At 37.9% G+C, this 14,857-nt stretch overlaps 1 protein-coding gene across 2 annotated transcripts in view; it reads right to left on the bottom strand.

Moving 5' to 3' along the window:
* Positions 1 to 14,857, bottom strand: part of pmfbp1 (polyamine modulated factor 1 binding protein 1) — a 791,959-nt gene that overhangs the window by 438,802 nt on the left and 338,300 nt on the right. For both annotated transcript variants that reach the window (XM_087995767.1, XM_087995768.1), the window contains exons 11-12: positions 5,784 to 5,867; positions 5,337 to 5,483 (exon numbers count right to left, since the gene is read on the bottom strand). In XM_087995767.1, coding sequence (XP_087851893.1) covers positions 5,337 to 5,483; positions 5,784 to 5,867 — 231 coding nt within the window. The remainder of the gene's footprint in view (positions 1 to 5,336; positions 5,484 to 5,783; positions 5,868 to 14,857) is intronic.

Here is a 14,857-nt window from a genome sequence, read left to right as displayed (position 1 = left end):
CACAGTCTGCCTTGTTGATATTTTAGGGGCCCCATTCTCTCCCTAGTCACCCTTTTGCCCTTAATATATTTATAAAATCTCTGGATTCTCCTTAACCCTATTTGCTAAAGCTATCTCATGTCCCCTTTTTGCCCTCCTGATTTCCCACTTAAGTATACTCCTACTTCCTTTATAATCTTCTAAGGATTCACTCGATCCCTGCTGTCTATACCTGACAAATGCTTCCTTCTTTTTCTTAACCAAACCTCAATTTCGCTACTCATCCAGCATTCCTTACACCCACCACTCTTGTCTTTCAACCTAACAAGAATATACTGTCTCTGGACTCTTGTTATGTCATTTCTGAAGGCTTCCCATTTTCCAGCTGTCCCTTTACCTGGAAACATCTAACCCTAATCAACTTTTGAAAGTTCTTGCCTAATACTGTCAAAATTGGCCTTTCTCTAATTTAGGACTTCAACTTTTAGATGCAGCCTATCCTTTTCCATTATTAATTTAAAACTAATAGAATTGTGGTCGCTGGCCCCAAAGTGCTCCTCCTCTGACAGCTCAGTCACCTGCCTTGCCATATTTCCCAAGAGTAGGTCAAGTTTTGCACCTTCTCCAGTAAGTACATCCAGATACTGAATCAGAAACCATTCTTGTACACACTTAACAAGTTCCTCTCCATCAAAACTCTTAACACTATGGCAGTCCCAGTGTATGTTTGGAAAGTTAAAATGCCCTACTGTTCTTACAGATAGCTGAGATCTCCTTATAAGTTTGTTTCTTAATTTCCCACTGACTGTTGGGGGTCTAGAATACAAGAGAAAATGAGGTCTGCAGATGCTGGAGATCAGAGATGGAAATGTGTTGCTGGAGAAGCGCAGCAGGTCAGGCAGCATCTAGGGAACAGGAGAATTGACGTTTCGGGCATTAGCCCTTCTTCCGGTCTAGAATACAATTCCAATAAGGTGATCATCCTTTTCGTATTTCTCAGTTCCACCCAAATAACTTCCCTGGATGTATTCCCAGGAATATCCTCACGAAGTATAGCCGAAATGCTATCTTTTATCAAAAATGCTACCACCTCTCCTCTCTTGCCACCCTTTCTATCCTTCCTATAGCATTTGTATTCTAGAACATTAAGCTGCCAGTCCTGTCTATCCTGGAGCCATGTCTCTCTAATTGCTATGATATCCATGTCCCATATTCTGAACCATGCCCTGAGTTCATCTGCCTTCCCTGTTAGGCCTTTTGCATTGAAATAAATGCAGTGTACTTTATCAGTCCTACCTTGTTCTCTGCTTTCTTCCTGCCTACTGTGACTATTTGACTCACTCCTTTTCCCATTTGTACCAGTCTCAGATTGATCTCTTTCCTCACTATCTCCCTGGGTCCCCCACCCCCACCTTACTAGTTTAAATCCTCCTGAGCAGCTCTAGCAAATCTCCCTGCCAGCATATTAGTCCCCTTCCAATTCAGGTGCAATCTGTCCTTCTTGTACAGGTCACTTCTACCTCAGAAGAGATTTCAATGATCCAAAAATATGAACCCTTCTCCTCAGCACCAGCTCCTCAGCCATGCATTAGTCTGTTCTATACTCCTATTCCTGTCCTCACTAACTCTAAAAATGGGAAATAATCCAGATATTACTACCCTCGAGGACCACCTTTTTAAATTCCTGCCTAACTTTCTATATTCTGCCCATACAATCATTTAACAGAGCATTTTGTTCTGGCTGTATAGTACAATCATAAATTAGCAGGCTGCACAAAGATTGCATACCCCCTCAATGGAAGCAAGGTTTATTGTATATTACAATCCTCACACCTTTTTTTTGGGGTTGTCAAATTTTGTAACTATCAAAGTGAAGACACAATTGACAGTACACATTTAATTGTTTCAACCATTGAACAGCAGTTAACGATTATTGTATGTCACTGAATATTGCAACAAAGCATTACCATATTTAAAATTCATTCATAGATTTATACAGTGCAGAAAAGGCCCTTCGTCCATTCAGTCTGCACCAACATAACTACCACTAAAAGTACACCAATCTCAATTTCCTGCACCTGTCCCATATCCTTGAATGTTATGACGGTTTAAATGTTCATCCAATGCATTCCAGATTCTCACTACCCGCTGAGTGAAAAAGTTTTTTTTCCCAAATTGCCTCTGAACTTCTTGCCCCTTACCCTAAAACTATGCCATCTCATGATTGACCCCTCAACCAAGGGGAACAGCTACTCCCTATTCCTCCTGTCCAGATCACACATAATCTAATACATCTCAATCATGTCCTCCCTCAGCCTTTTCTGCTCCAAAGAAAACAATCCAAATCTCTATGGTGTCTTTTTATAGCTCAATTTCTTCATCCCAGGCATCATTCTGGTAAACCTCCTCTGTACCCTCTCCACCGTTATCACATCCTTCCTGTAGTGAGATGACCAGAACTGCACACAGTACGCCAGCTGTAGCCTAAACAACACTTTGTACAACACCAACATTACCTCCTTGCTCTTATACTCAATGCCATGACTGATGAAAACAAATGTCCCATATGCCACCTGAACAATCCTATTCACATGCACTGCTGACTTCAGGGATCTGTCAGTAACTACCCCAAGATCCTCTAAGCTACTCCAGTGTCCTGTTATTCAGTAAATACTCCCTCACCTTGTTTCTCCTTCCAAAGTGCATCACCTTGCACTTATCAGGGTTTAGTGCCATTCGCGCATCTGACCAACCCATACATATCTTGCTGTAACCTGCAACCATCTGCATCGCAAGTAACTACTTTACCAATCTTGGTGTTATCTACAAATTTGCTTAACTTTCTCTTCGCATTTTCATCTATATAATTTATATATATATATATATATATATATAAAAACAAACAATTAGGTTCCCAGTACTAATCTTTGTTGTATGCCACTGGACAATGGCCTCCAGTCACTCAAACAATCTTCTACCATTACTCTTTGTGTCCTATTACTAAGCCAGATCTATCTCGTCAAGTTTCCCTGAATTCCATGCAATTTAACCTTCTCAATCAATCTCTCACGTGGGACCTTGTCAAAAGCTTTCCTAAAATCCACATGAACTACAGCAACTGAACTTCCCTCATTCTCACAACTGAGCACATTTTCAAAACTTCTAACAAATTTGCTAGGCATGACCTCCTTCTGACAAAGCCATGCTGATTATCCCTAATTAACACATATAGAGTCATAGAGATGGACAGCATGGAAACAGACCCATGCCGACCAGACATCCCAACCCAATCTAGTCCCACCTGCCAGCACCCGGTCCATATCCCTCCAAACCCTTCCTATTCAACATATCTTTCGAAGTGGTTATTAATTTGCTCCTTCAGAATTTTCTCCAATAGTTTCCCCACCACTGATGTGAGACTCACTGGTCTGTAATTTCCTGCTTCATTTCTACCACCCTTCTTTAAAAAGTGGAACCAGGACCAAAATCCTGGACTTTTAAGATAACTTTTAGAAGTAAAAGAACTGTTGTTCAGTCCTCTGGGACTTCCCCTGTGGCTAGAGAGGAATTAAAAAAGTTGCATTAGAGCTCCTGCAATTTCCTGCCTCGCCTCCTACAGCAGCCTGGGTTGCAAATCATCCAGGCCAAGGGATGCAAATCATCCAGGCCAGGGAATTTATGCCATCTCATGATTGATCCCTCAACCAAGGGGAACAGCTACTCCCTATTCCTCCTGTCCAGATCACACATAATCTAATACATCTCAATCATGTCCTCCCTCAGCCTTTTCTGCTCCAAAGAAAACAATCCAAGTCTCTATGGTGTCTCTTTATAGCTCAATTTCTTCATCCCAGGCCCGACAAAACCTCCTATACCTCTCCATTTCCTATGTCAAACAGTGCAAGTTACTCACAGTCCCTTTTCCTGAATTCCATACTTAAATTATCCTTTTCAGAGTGAAGACCGAAGAGAAGTATTCATTCAACGCCCTTCCAGTATTCTGCGGCTTCACACACAGGTTGTTCCCTAATTGGGCCTTCTCTTTCCCTGGTTAACCTCTAGTATATTTATGAAATACATTTGGTATTTTATTTTTAACAATGTCATTCAAAAAAAACGGTCATTACAATTTTTATGCATGTTAAGTTGTTCTATACCATACTTCTAGGATTGATGAAAAGTCACGTAAATGTCTATGACCTTATTGCTTTGAGTTATTCACTGTCCTTCGTTGCTGAATTTAACAACATTTTACATTAGCAGCTATGTATGATTAAAATGCTAGTCATCAATTTGCAGACTGTCAGCTCATCTTGAGGTTCAATTAATAAGCATCTTTAAACTTAACTTGTAGTTTATATCACTAACAAAAAAAGTAAATCACTGCCATGTAAGGTGTATAGTTTTGATCATATTAACTTAAGGAATTATTCATTCTTCCAAGGTGAGTGTTCAACAATGAAAAAAGGCTTATCCCTCTTGCATCAATCTATATGCACCATCATTGAGGCTATTGCTGACCTGAATAGAGGACGATCTACGCCTGACATGAGATGACAGAATGGTACAACAATATAAACTGCGGTTTAGCAACAGATATATATATACAGGTTGTTCTCACTTTTCTAAAAAGAAATCTTCCTCTTTAAAGGGCATAGTTGAAGCAAAACATCAGTAGCCTAAAAATGCATACGATACACATAGTATTGTGATGAATTCATAGATTAAGTAAATTTAAAATCATACCATTTCAAAAAAGGTAAAATAGAATACCGTGAGTGAAAAATGACCTACATTTCCAATTCTTTTTTGATTTATTTGGCAATACAAGTTTGAATAAATAACAAAAAAGCTTTTGCACAGAGGGATTGCTGAGAAACTTTGGGGTTCCATAAAGATTCCAAAAATTAACACGTAGACAAATATATTTCACAAGTTGGATCTACTATTTGTAGTGACATATTAGCATTCACAGCCCATAATTCACTATGCTGACATTAAATTTTTGATTCTGTATATATTTTACATCAAATAACATTAAAGCAAATAACAATGCTGAAATTTAAAGAATCTTATAATTATAAGGTTATTATAATAACAGGATTATAATCAAATAGAATAAATCCCTAGTGAACATAACAATTTTTGAGTTATTTTTTGAATTCAGCAAATTATTGTATTCCTTCCATCCCAGTAGAACTGATGTACATGCCTCCTCCTGACATCTAAATTGATTTAGACATACAACAGCAATAATTCCAGCTAATGCAGAATTGAAAATATTTCAAACATGAAAGCTAAAATAAGGTTACTTTGCAGATTAAGGCCTAAAAAGTGAGGGTACAGTAAATATCTACCTGTTCTTGGGCATCTTTGTGCAGCTTTTTGGTGGTATCCAGCTCCTCTTTCAGCTGTTGCAGGCAGCTCTGCTTTTGTTCCAGCTTAGCTTCTCCTTCTCTCAGCTCTGCCTGCAGATGGTAAATCCTTCTTTCCTGTACATCCAACTGTCAATCCACAGACAAATTATAGATTCTAAATTTTAATACATTCAATTGTCACACTGTTAGACTAATAAGAAGTCAAAAAGGAAATCTTCACAGAATCACGATGTTTTATATTTGGAGACTATTCTTATGTCATCAGGAAGCCAATATGGTGGCACTGAGCAGAAAAGCCAATACTATTGATGTCCTTTACAGCCCAGTCTCAAATCAGCTTTGTCCATTCAGCTTCCTGTATTACACTTCTGCATTATAAATCATTTGCTTTAGGATAAGAGGACAAATTAAAAATATTTAAGGTACCTCAGTTGTTAACCCATCTCGTTTCTCTTGTAAAAGGAGGACCTCTTTACGGAGATTCAGTATTGTACCATCACGTCGCTCGAGCTGGAAAAGAGTTCACATTTCAAGAAAGAATCCACGAATGTCAACCAATGAGCAATTAGCAAGACAAGACAAGATATTGATCTGCTAAGAAAACCACAGCCGCAGCCATACAGCTAAGCAAGGTCCCATTTCCCCAGCTCTGCATTGAAAGGTAACTCTTCATTAGCATCTGCCCTTTATTGATCATTGTTAAGTATCATAAAACCTGTCTGAATCCACAAAATTGAGCAGGCGCTAAAATAAGTAAGTCAATGACTACTACAGCTTGGCTTAAGTAAGAGATAAAATAGGAAATCTCTTTAATAAAAAACAAAAGGATCAGTTGTTAATTCCATCTGAACAGCATTCAGAATAGATCTTTTTGTACAATTAAAGCAATACATGCAACTCAAATTAAACCAGAATCAAAGCTAGCCGTGTTCGTACAATGTGATTGCGGTATGTACAATAAACTTAGTGATTTTTTTTAACTGTTCTCTCTGAACAAATGCACTTCCTTAATATAGATATAAAATAGGTTTGTCAATATGGATTGAGTCACTACCGAAACACAAAGCAATCATTAAGCTAGATGAATGGACAGATCAAAGTTTGGAATAACCAGATTTGAGATGGTAAGATATAAACCAGTAATGACAAATCATGTAGGTACAGTATTCTAAAGGAATGAAGTAGTGCCTCCATCTTAAAATATGCTTTCAATTAAGTAGCTAGAAATGTTTTAAAAACTGATACTGTTCTTACACAGATCATTTTATGCAGAAATTACATAATTGGAGTACAGAAAGTATTAAATGGCATAGACGAAAACATCCTGAATCTTATTATGAATCAAGCTAATCAAAGAGAACACATATTAAATTAGTAAGTTTTTAAAATCACAGACAGTGATTAAAATTGAAATGATTGAGCAGGAAAGGCAGTTGAACCAAAATATAAATGAAATTCAAGATGTAGTTAATAGCAATCTAAGTGAAATAAAATATTAGAGGGATTACCTTAATATAAGAGCAAAGAATTGCTGGAAATCTAAAACAAAAACAGAAAATGCCGGAAATACATAGTAGTTTTTGCAACTACTTTCTTCTCTAGAGATGCTGACAGATCTGTTGAGTATTTCTCAATGTTTTTTAATTAGGATACTTGAATGAACTTAGAGGTTTTCTTATTGTCCTTGCCTTTTCTGACGTTCTGATTAAAAAAAAATGCCTATTATCCACGTAATTACTTGAATTGGTAACAGGATCAGGCATATCAGATGCTGAATCTGACCAGGATCAACTATGGAGACTATGGTCACAGCAATGTGACCATGAGTTGACCCTTTCAGCTTACTACATTTCCATCCTACTGTTATTTCATTAATTTTAAAATACCACACTTACTCATCTGACAGATGGCAGAATTAGAAGGATTAAAAATAATTTAAATTGCTGTTTACTGAATAGTGGAGTGCTTGATTGATAAGAGAACATTTGTATATGCAATATTCATTTTAAACTTTCGTTAAAAAGGAGGGATCACACATCAGAAGAACAGCTAACTTGCAAAGTTCTACTTTCGACAGTCTATAAACAATAGTGTTACAATTTCACCAAGATTATTAAATGCACTTTCAGTCGTTGAAAATTTATATCTAGAACTGCACAATTCAGTAGCAATTCACAAAATATATATTTCGTTCTTATCGGTGTTAATTCCAGGACCAATCTCAAGGTTAAAGCCTGTATTGCCAACTGCAAACAAATCTTGTTATGCTTAAATGCTGTAACAGACTATGCTTTAAAAAATGACTATAATCAACACAGAAATCTCACATATTTTATACTGTAATGGACCTTATAGAAAAATATTGATTGCAGCCTTCATCTTTCTCAATTGTAAACATTCATGCAAAGTTCATGAAAGGAGACATACCATCTCAATGTTCCAGGATAGTATTTTAATCAAGAAGTTGTTGTCATCCTACCAATAACCAGTGGTCAAAATATTGTTTTGACACGTTTCTTTATAATCAGCGAATGCTCTTTTGGGAATGGCATATCAGTTATAATCAAAATAGCCTCAATTATTTCAATTATGCAGTCATAAATTAGTTTCCTGTATAAGGCGGAGCTTTTTCAGTTTCGACATTCTACTCATCATTAGATTCCATCATGGAAAACAACAGTGTTTACAATAAGATTTCAACTGTTCTTTCTTCTCACATGGCCTACAGAGAATTATATCAAATATATGATTGTCTTCAGTGCAGTACTTTTCACCAATAACATTCAAAATTCGGCAACAATTACAAAATTACTCAGCACATAACCAAAGGACTTCCAATTTGCAGCAGAATTTCAGAATTCTACTTAATAGGTAAACCACTGCAGCTCTGGGAAATAGAGCTAGGATATTTTAACTCGCGGGTCTCATCACAGTCTCACAAGCATATTTTTACCCAATTTATTGACATTACATGTTTGTGGATTGCAATTTCATCAAAGTTTCACAAAAAGTGGCGAGTGAGATAATTAATATTTTGGTTTCAATTTTAAAACTTATGTGATTCAGGGAAAATCCCATTAGATTAGAAGTTAGCAAACTAGCTCTTTATTTAAAAAGGAACATCTTTTATACTTTTGACAAGAACATGGCAAGCGTCTTGCTAAGCACTAGTGAGTTGCTGATTAAGGGGGATTATAGTCTATTAACATCTGGTTAACAGACCAACCCACCTCATTAATATCTAGTTTCTTACCTTACTAAACATGCCAAATTAGCTAAGCATCGAGAAATCGCAACATAGAAATCAGAATGGGTACATAGCAACTTCAGCTCCCTGTTTGCTCCATCGTACCTCGATGTTGAAAACTGAGTATCAACATCTCAGGGTACATACCACGGATACCAAACATATGCACTCCACCTCATTAGTAATTTGTATGTGCCTACCTCCAAGAACCTTCATGGCACCTCTCTGAGCTTCTGTAATTCAATGCTAGAGCAGTAAATATCATTGGAAAGCAGCAGCAAGGACATTTTGCACTCAAGGACACATACCCAGCTTAGACTGGACCAGACTCTTCACTTGGTATCATAGCTCTCACTCACTCTGAGCCTACCTGGATGTTCACAGTGTGCCTAGCCCCCTCAGCCAGAGATACCAGGCTCAGGTTACTTCTGTCTCACCTTTCTATTTAGCAAAGACACAAAGCCAGAAAGCCTGTCATGGCTTGTCAGCAGGCCTCAGTCAAGTCAAGGGGGATAGCCTTTACTCAGACGTCCTAACACAGTAAGTCAATGGCAGCCTCCAACATCAGTCCATGGGCTTGGACACAGTCAGGCAGGCACCCGGGATGGTCAGAATGAGGATCCTCTCTGCACCAGGATGAGCAATCAAATGTTAGGCAGCCCACCTCCTTTGTTGATACTTTCTGCATTACCGTAAGCTGTTTCGCTCCTGGAATGAGAGACACAAGTATGGAAGAGGAAAGTGGGTGTCACGGCTGTTACTTATGGTGCAGTTGGAAAGGTGCCCCAAGCAAGTGAGCAGGCAGCACAGAGGACTTGCAGAGTTAGTGATGTCTGGGGTTGGGGGTGGTGACAGCAAGTAAGGGAAGATGTTGCAGGCAATAGTGAGGGTGGTGGAGCATTAGCCTTGGAGGAAAGGAGATAGAAGTCTCAGGGATGTGAGATATTAGACAGAAGATGGTGGCAGTAATGCTGGTAGTGTGGAGAAGGGCATTGACCTTCTTCTTTTTACCGAGATAGGCATTCCTTCAGTTGGCTAGACTGCTCTAATCTGGGTGACAATCTTGAACAAGACTTGTGTGGTCACTACTGACCTCCACTGCTGGGGGAGAAGAAGTCCCATCTATGCCTCATTCAATCCTACAGGACTCAAGGTGCAACTTTCCCCTGTCTGCCATGCCCAAGGCGAAGTCGGGAACTGTGCAGAGCAGCTTTGGAATGACAGTTCTTGTCCAGGTGTACAGCGGGCTTTTAAAGATGGAGTGAGCACAAGTGATGCCAGTCTTTCGGCAGATATCCACTAAACGGTAATTAGTTCTTGGAAGTGCGCATAGTAGAAGGGGACTAGAACTGGATGTGAGAGACGTCATGTGGACAGTCTAGGCAATTAGGGAAGTACGCTTGGTAAGATACGGTGAGAAGTTTCGATGGGACTCACAGTGAGAATCCCTCTAAAAAATACTTGACAGAACTTAGCTCAAAGAAAATGTAAGATTCATCCTATTCTCTCATATGTGTCAGTCAGCAACATTTATTTTTCTAAGCTGCAAATAGTTTCTGGTATCTTCTTACCTTTTTAAAGCAGTGTTCATTTTTCTCATTTTCAATTCATAGTCCAAAAAGTAGAAAGATGTGGTCTCTTACACTGGATGTAAAATGGAAGAATGACTACATAGCAGCAGGAACACTTAAGGAACCTTCAGCATAGGACCATCAAGAAAGAAGTAAGTGTTAAAGCCATTAGCTGCAGTACAAACAGAACACGTTACCTTTGAATTTCCTTAGAAGGGGAAGAATACTCTGTTCAAGAAAATTCTTTCTAATTATTCATGATGGGAATCAATTTTGAGTATTTAATTGGAAAAGAAGAGATATTTCCTATGCTTCAAATGAAGGAGATAAATCAATAAAGATATTAAGGGACCCTGGAGCAAGTAAATCCCTGCTGCTGGTTGACAATACCATTTTATTCCATGGAGATTAATGAAGGAGAAATTGTTGATTGGAGGTATACAGAGAGGTTAAAAACATTCCAATTAAGCTGAGTTAGATTATAGAGTAAGGTAGGAGGAGAAAGTGAGGACTGCAGATGCTGGAGATCAGAGCTGAAAATGTGTTGCTGGAAAAGCGCAGCAGGTAAGGCAGCATCCAAGGAACAGGAGAATCAACGTTTCGGGCATAAGCCCTTCTTCAGGAAGGGCTCACTTTCGACTCGAAGATTTTAACCTACTGCAAATCCTCTTACAAGGATGCCTTCCTTGAAGAAGCTCTCTTCCTCCCATTCCTGAAGAAGGGCTTATGCCCGAAACGTCGATTCTCCTGTTCCTTGGATGCTGCCTGACCTGCTGCGCATTTCCAGTATAGAGTAAGGTAGCAAATGAAGAAGATGTAGTCAGATACGTGAGACAAATATCTGTTAAAGGAACTGGTTTTATAGAGTTATAAGGTTTGGAAACAAATTCTTCTGCCCACCTTGTCTATGCTGACCAACAAACACCGATCTACATAAACCCCATTTACCTGCAGTTGGTCCACTGCCTACAATGCCCTGGCACTTTAAGTACTCATCCTGGTGCTTCTTATCTTTGGGTGGCTGTTCAAAAATGATGTTACAAGAGCCACATTCTTGATGAATTAAGAAACAGAGTTAACATTTAGAGTCCAGTGATGTTTCATCAGGAAAAACTACTTCCAAAATGACAGTGCAAAAAAGTTATTTTTTTCAAAGATATGCTTTACCCAAATGAATATAATCAGAAAAAGGCTAAACTTTTGTCACAAACATTCAAATAAATAAATAATAGTTTGGGAATATAGCAATTTGCAATTTCAGCCTGTCACCCACAATTTCAATGTGTTTTAGAAAGATGGCAGCAAACGTCAAGGATCAGGATTAGAGCTATTATCTACAATGTCCTAACGATGGGAAAAAAGGAATTCCCCTGTTACTGTTTGCCATTAGAGATGCACCTAATGAGTCAAGAGAAGTGAAAATAAGGGCTATTTTGGATTTCTCCATGCTTAACACAAAAATGTGAAACTTTGTGCTACAGTTGCATAAGTAGATTTCAATCAGAAATTTGTTCCAATGTTCAACACCATGGTGGCTCCTTTGATAGATTTATTAAAGAATGCAAGAAATTTGAATGGAGAAAAGAATGTCAGATTATGTTTGACAATGTGAAGGTTGTGCTGACAATTGATTCAGGTTTAGCAGCACAGAATTATGAGTAGCCATTCAAACTGGTTGTTACTGCCAGCACCTTCAGTGAGCATGTCATTTTACTATAAGAGGATGAAATGTGGATTGAATGGATTGTCAGTTATTTTTCAAAGAAACCCGAATGACTGTCAACAAAAATACTCAACAGTACAGAAAGAGACACCAAGTCATGTGTTGGCTGTACAACAGTTTATATACCCAGAAAATGTATTTTTATGGACCTGAAATCCTTTGTTTTTGCAGAAATTCGGATGAGATCCTACAGTTGTTTTGATGGAGGTTAATCCTATAATCAGACAATGTAAAAGTCACTCACATGCCCAAAAAGCCCATATTATAGTAGAAGGTTTGTCAAGAGTATGTGTGAAGGAAAGCAAATGTTGTGATTCAAATAGACTTATGTAAAATATGATTATTATAAAACTCATTGTATGCTCATCGTAAATATTATGTTATAATCAATATAACATAGTAATCGTGTTAAGAAAATCTTCTTGACAGGAAATGAAAATGTCTTGTAAGGATGCATTTTTTTTTCTGGGGGAGGTTTTGTTGATAGGTGTATTATTATATATATTGTGAATTTTAACATTCACTGTTTAGAGGGACTGATTCAGGCTCAGCCACAAGAATATGATTGTGGCTGTTGGAGATCAGTCATTACAACTCCAAGACAACTTTGCAAGAGTTCCTCAGTGTAGTGTCCAAGATCCAAACATTTTCAGCTGCTTCAAGACTGATCTTCCCTGCAGAATAAGAATAGAGTGAAGATATTTGCTGATTATTGAATAAGGTTCAGCACCACTTGCAACTCCTGAGGCACTGAAACAATTTGTGTCCAAATACAGCAACACCTGGACAATATTCAGCTAGGGGCTGACAAATGACAAGTAACATTTGATTCGCACAAATTCCAGGGATGACCATCTCCAACAAAGGAGAGAATTTCACTATTACATTCAAGAACATTACCATTGTCAAATCCTCTCTAAATCAACATCCTAAGCTTTACCATTGAATAAAAATGGAATTGTGCTATATAAATACAAGAGCAGATTAGAAGCCATGAATTCTGCAGTAAGTAACTCACCTCCTGACTCACCAAAGTCTGTTCACCATCCACAAGGCACAAGAATATAATGGAATCCTCCCCACTTGTCTGGATGACAGCAGTTCCAACAACACTCAAAAAACTTGACAATATTCAAGACAAAGTAACCTACTTGATAGGCACCACATTCACAAACATTCACTCCCTTCACGACTGATGTCAGTAGCAGCAGTGTGCATCATCTACAAAATGCACTGCAGAAATTCATCATAGTTCCTTAGACTATTACCATCTAGAAAGACAACGGCAAGAGATACATGGGAACACAACTATGTGTAAGTTCCCCTCAAATCTACTCACCATTCTGACTTAGAAACATATTGCTGTTTCTCAGTGTTATTAGGTCAAAATCCGCAAAGGAGAAGCCCTCAAGAATTGAGACAGGGCTGTGATTTCTACGAAGTTGAGTCTCTATGATTATGGGAAATGTGTTGAAATTTTGTTGTGCCTTGCTTTTTGAGATCTTTGTAACTGTCTTCTATACTTAAAAATTTATTATGTGTCATAGATTTCTGTTCTGTTGTTAAAGAAAGTTTGCTGCCTCCTGTGAAATGTTTCAGTGACAAATCACTACATTAAATAATTGCATGAAAATAAACACAATCTATCTAGCCAGATTTCATTCTGAGGTCTGACTTGTCAAATAGTATCACCACTTGGGATCATAACAAGTGGGACCTCTATGCCAGGATTTGAAATTATTGAATAAAAGAGGGGTCTGTGTCTCTTTTAAAGAAATTAGTACATGGAGTGTTGTGGTGAAGTTTATTGCATTGATTGGATTTTCAAATGTCTCTAATGTTGAAAATTTTTGTTCATTCATGTTCGAACTTGCTCCCAAATAACATTATGGGGAACCTCCACCAAATGGACTGCAGTTGTTCAAGAAGGCAGACCACCATCACCTTGTGAAATGCAACTAAGGATAGGCAATAAATGCTGGCCCAGCCAGTGACTTTTCACATGAATGAACAAAAATTTTCAACATTAGAGACATTTGAAAATCCAATCAATGCAATAAACTTCACCACAACACTCCATGTACTAATTTCTTTAAAAGAGACACAGACCCCTCTTTTATTCAATAATTTCAAATCCTGGCATAGAGGTCCCACTTGTTATGATCCCAAGTGGTGATACTATTTGACAAGTCAGACCTCAGAATGAAATCTGGCTAGATAGATTGTGTTTATTTTCATGCAATTATTTAATGTAGTGATTTGTCACTGAAACATTTCACAGGAGGCAGCAAACTTTCTTTAACAACAGAACAGAAATCTATGACACATAATAAATTTTTAAGTATAGAAGACAGTTACAAAGATCTCAAAAAGCAAGGCACAACAAAATTTCAACACATTTCCCATAATCATAGAGACTCAACTTCGTAGAAATCACAGCCCTGTCTCAATTCTTGAGGGCTTCTCCTTTGCTGATTTCTAATAGGTTCGTTTCCATGAACTGTCTAAACAATTTGATGAGTCTTTTCAAAGTCTGTCAACATAAACAGTTCATAAACTTGAGAACCTAAACTTTCTCAGCTCTAATGACCTATAGATCTGTAATTGAATTCTTCTAGTTAGGCAGCTTTACAAACTGCACCATTCCGGTGAGGTGACAATCTCTGATAAACCTCGACCAGAGGAGAGAAACTAAAATTGAAACTAAATCTCGACCCTGGTGTCTTCTTGTGATAAAAGGCATACAGGTATACATAAATATCAGTTTCAGAATTTGCTTTCTAAATTAATGGCATATGAGGTTTATTACTTTGATGAAGGGTTATAAAAAAAAAAACTAGGTGGGACAATCAAACACAGCCAAAATGGTTTGTGAAAGAGAAATTTGATAGAGTTATTTGAGGATCTAATGAACAGGAGTCATAAAAGGGAATTGGTAGATGGAGGGTATTTGGATTTC

The sequence above is a fragment of the Chiloscyllium plagiosum genome, unplaced genomic scaffold (assembly GCF_037043375.1).
Source record: "Chiloscyllium plagiosum isolate Xiang-an unplaced genomic scaffold, Cpla_swu_hap1 HiC_scaffold_17, whole genome shotgun sequence".
Taxonomy (NCBI): Eukaryota; Metazoa; Chordata; class Chondrichthyes; order Orectolobiformes; family Hemiscylliidae; genus Chiloscyllium; species Chiloscyllium plagiosum.
Note: the sequence above shows the minus strand (reverse complement) of the source record. Positions and strands in the feature narration are given on the sequence as shown.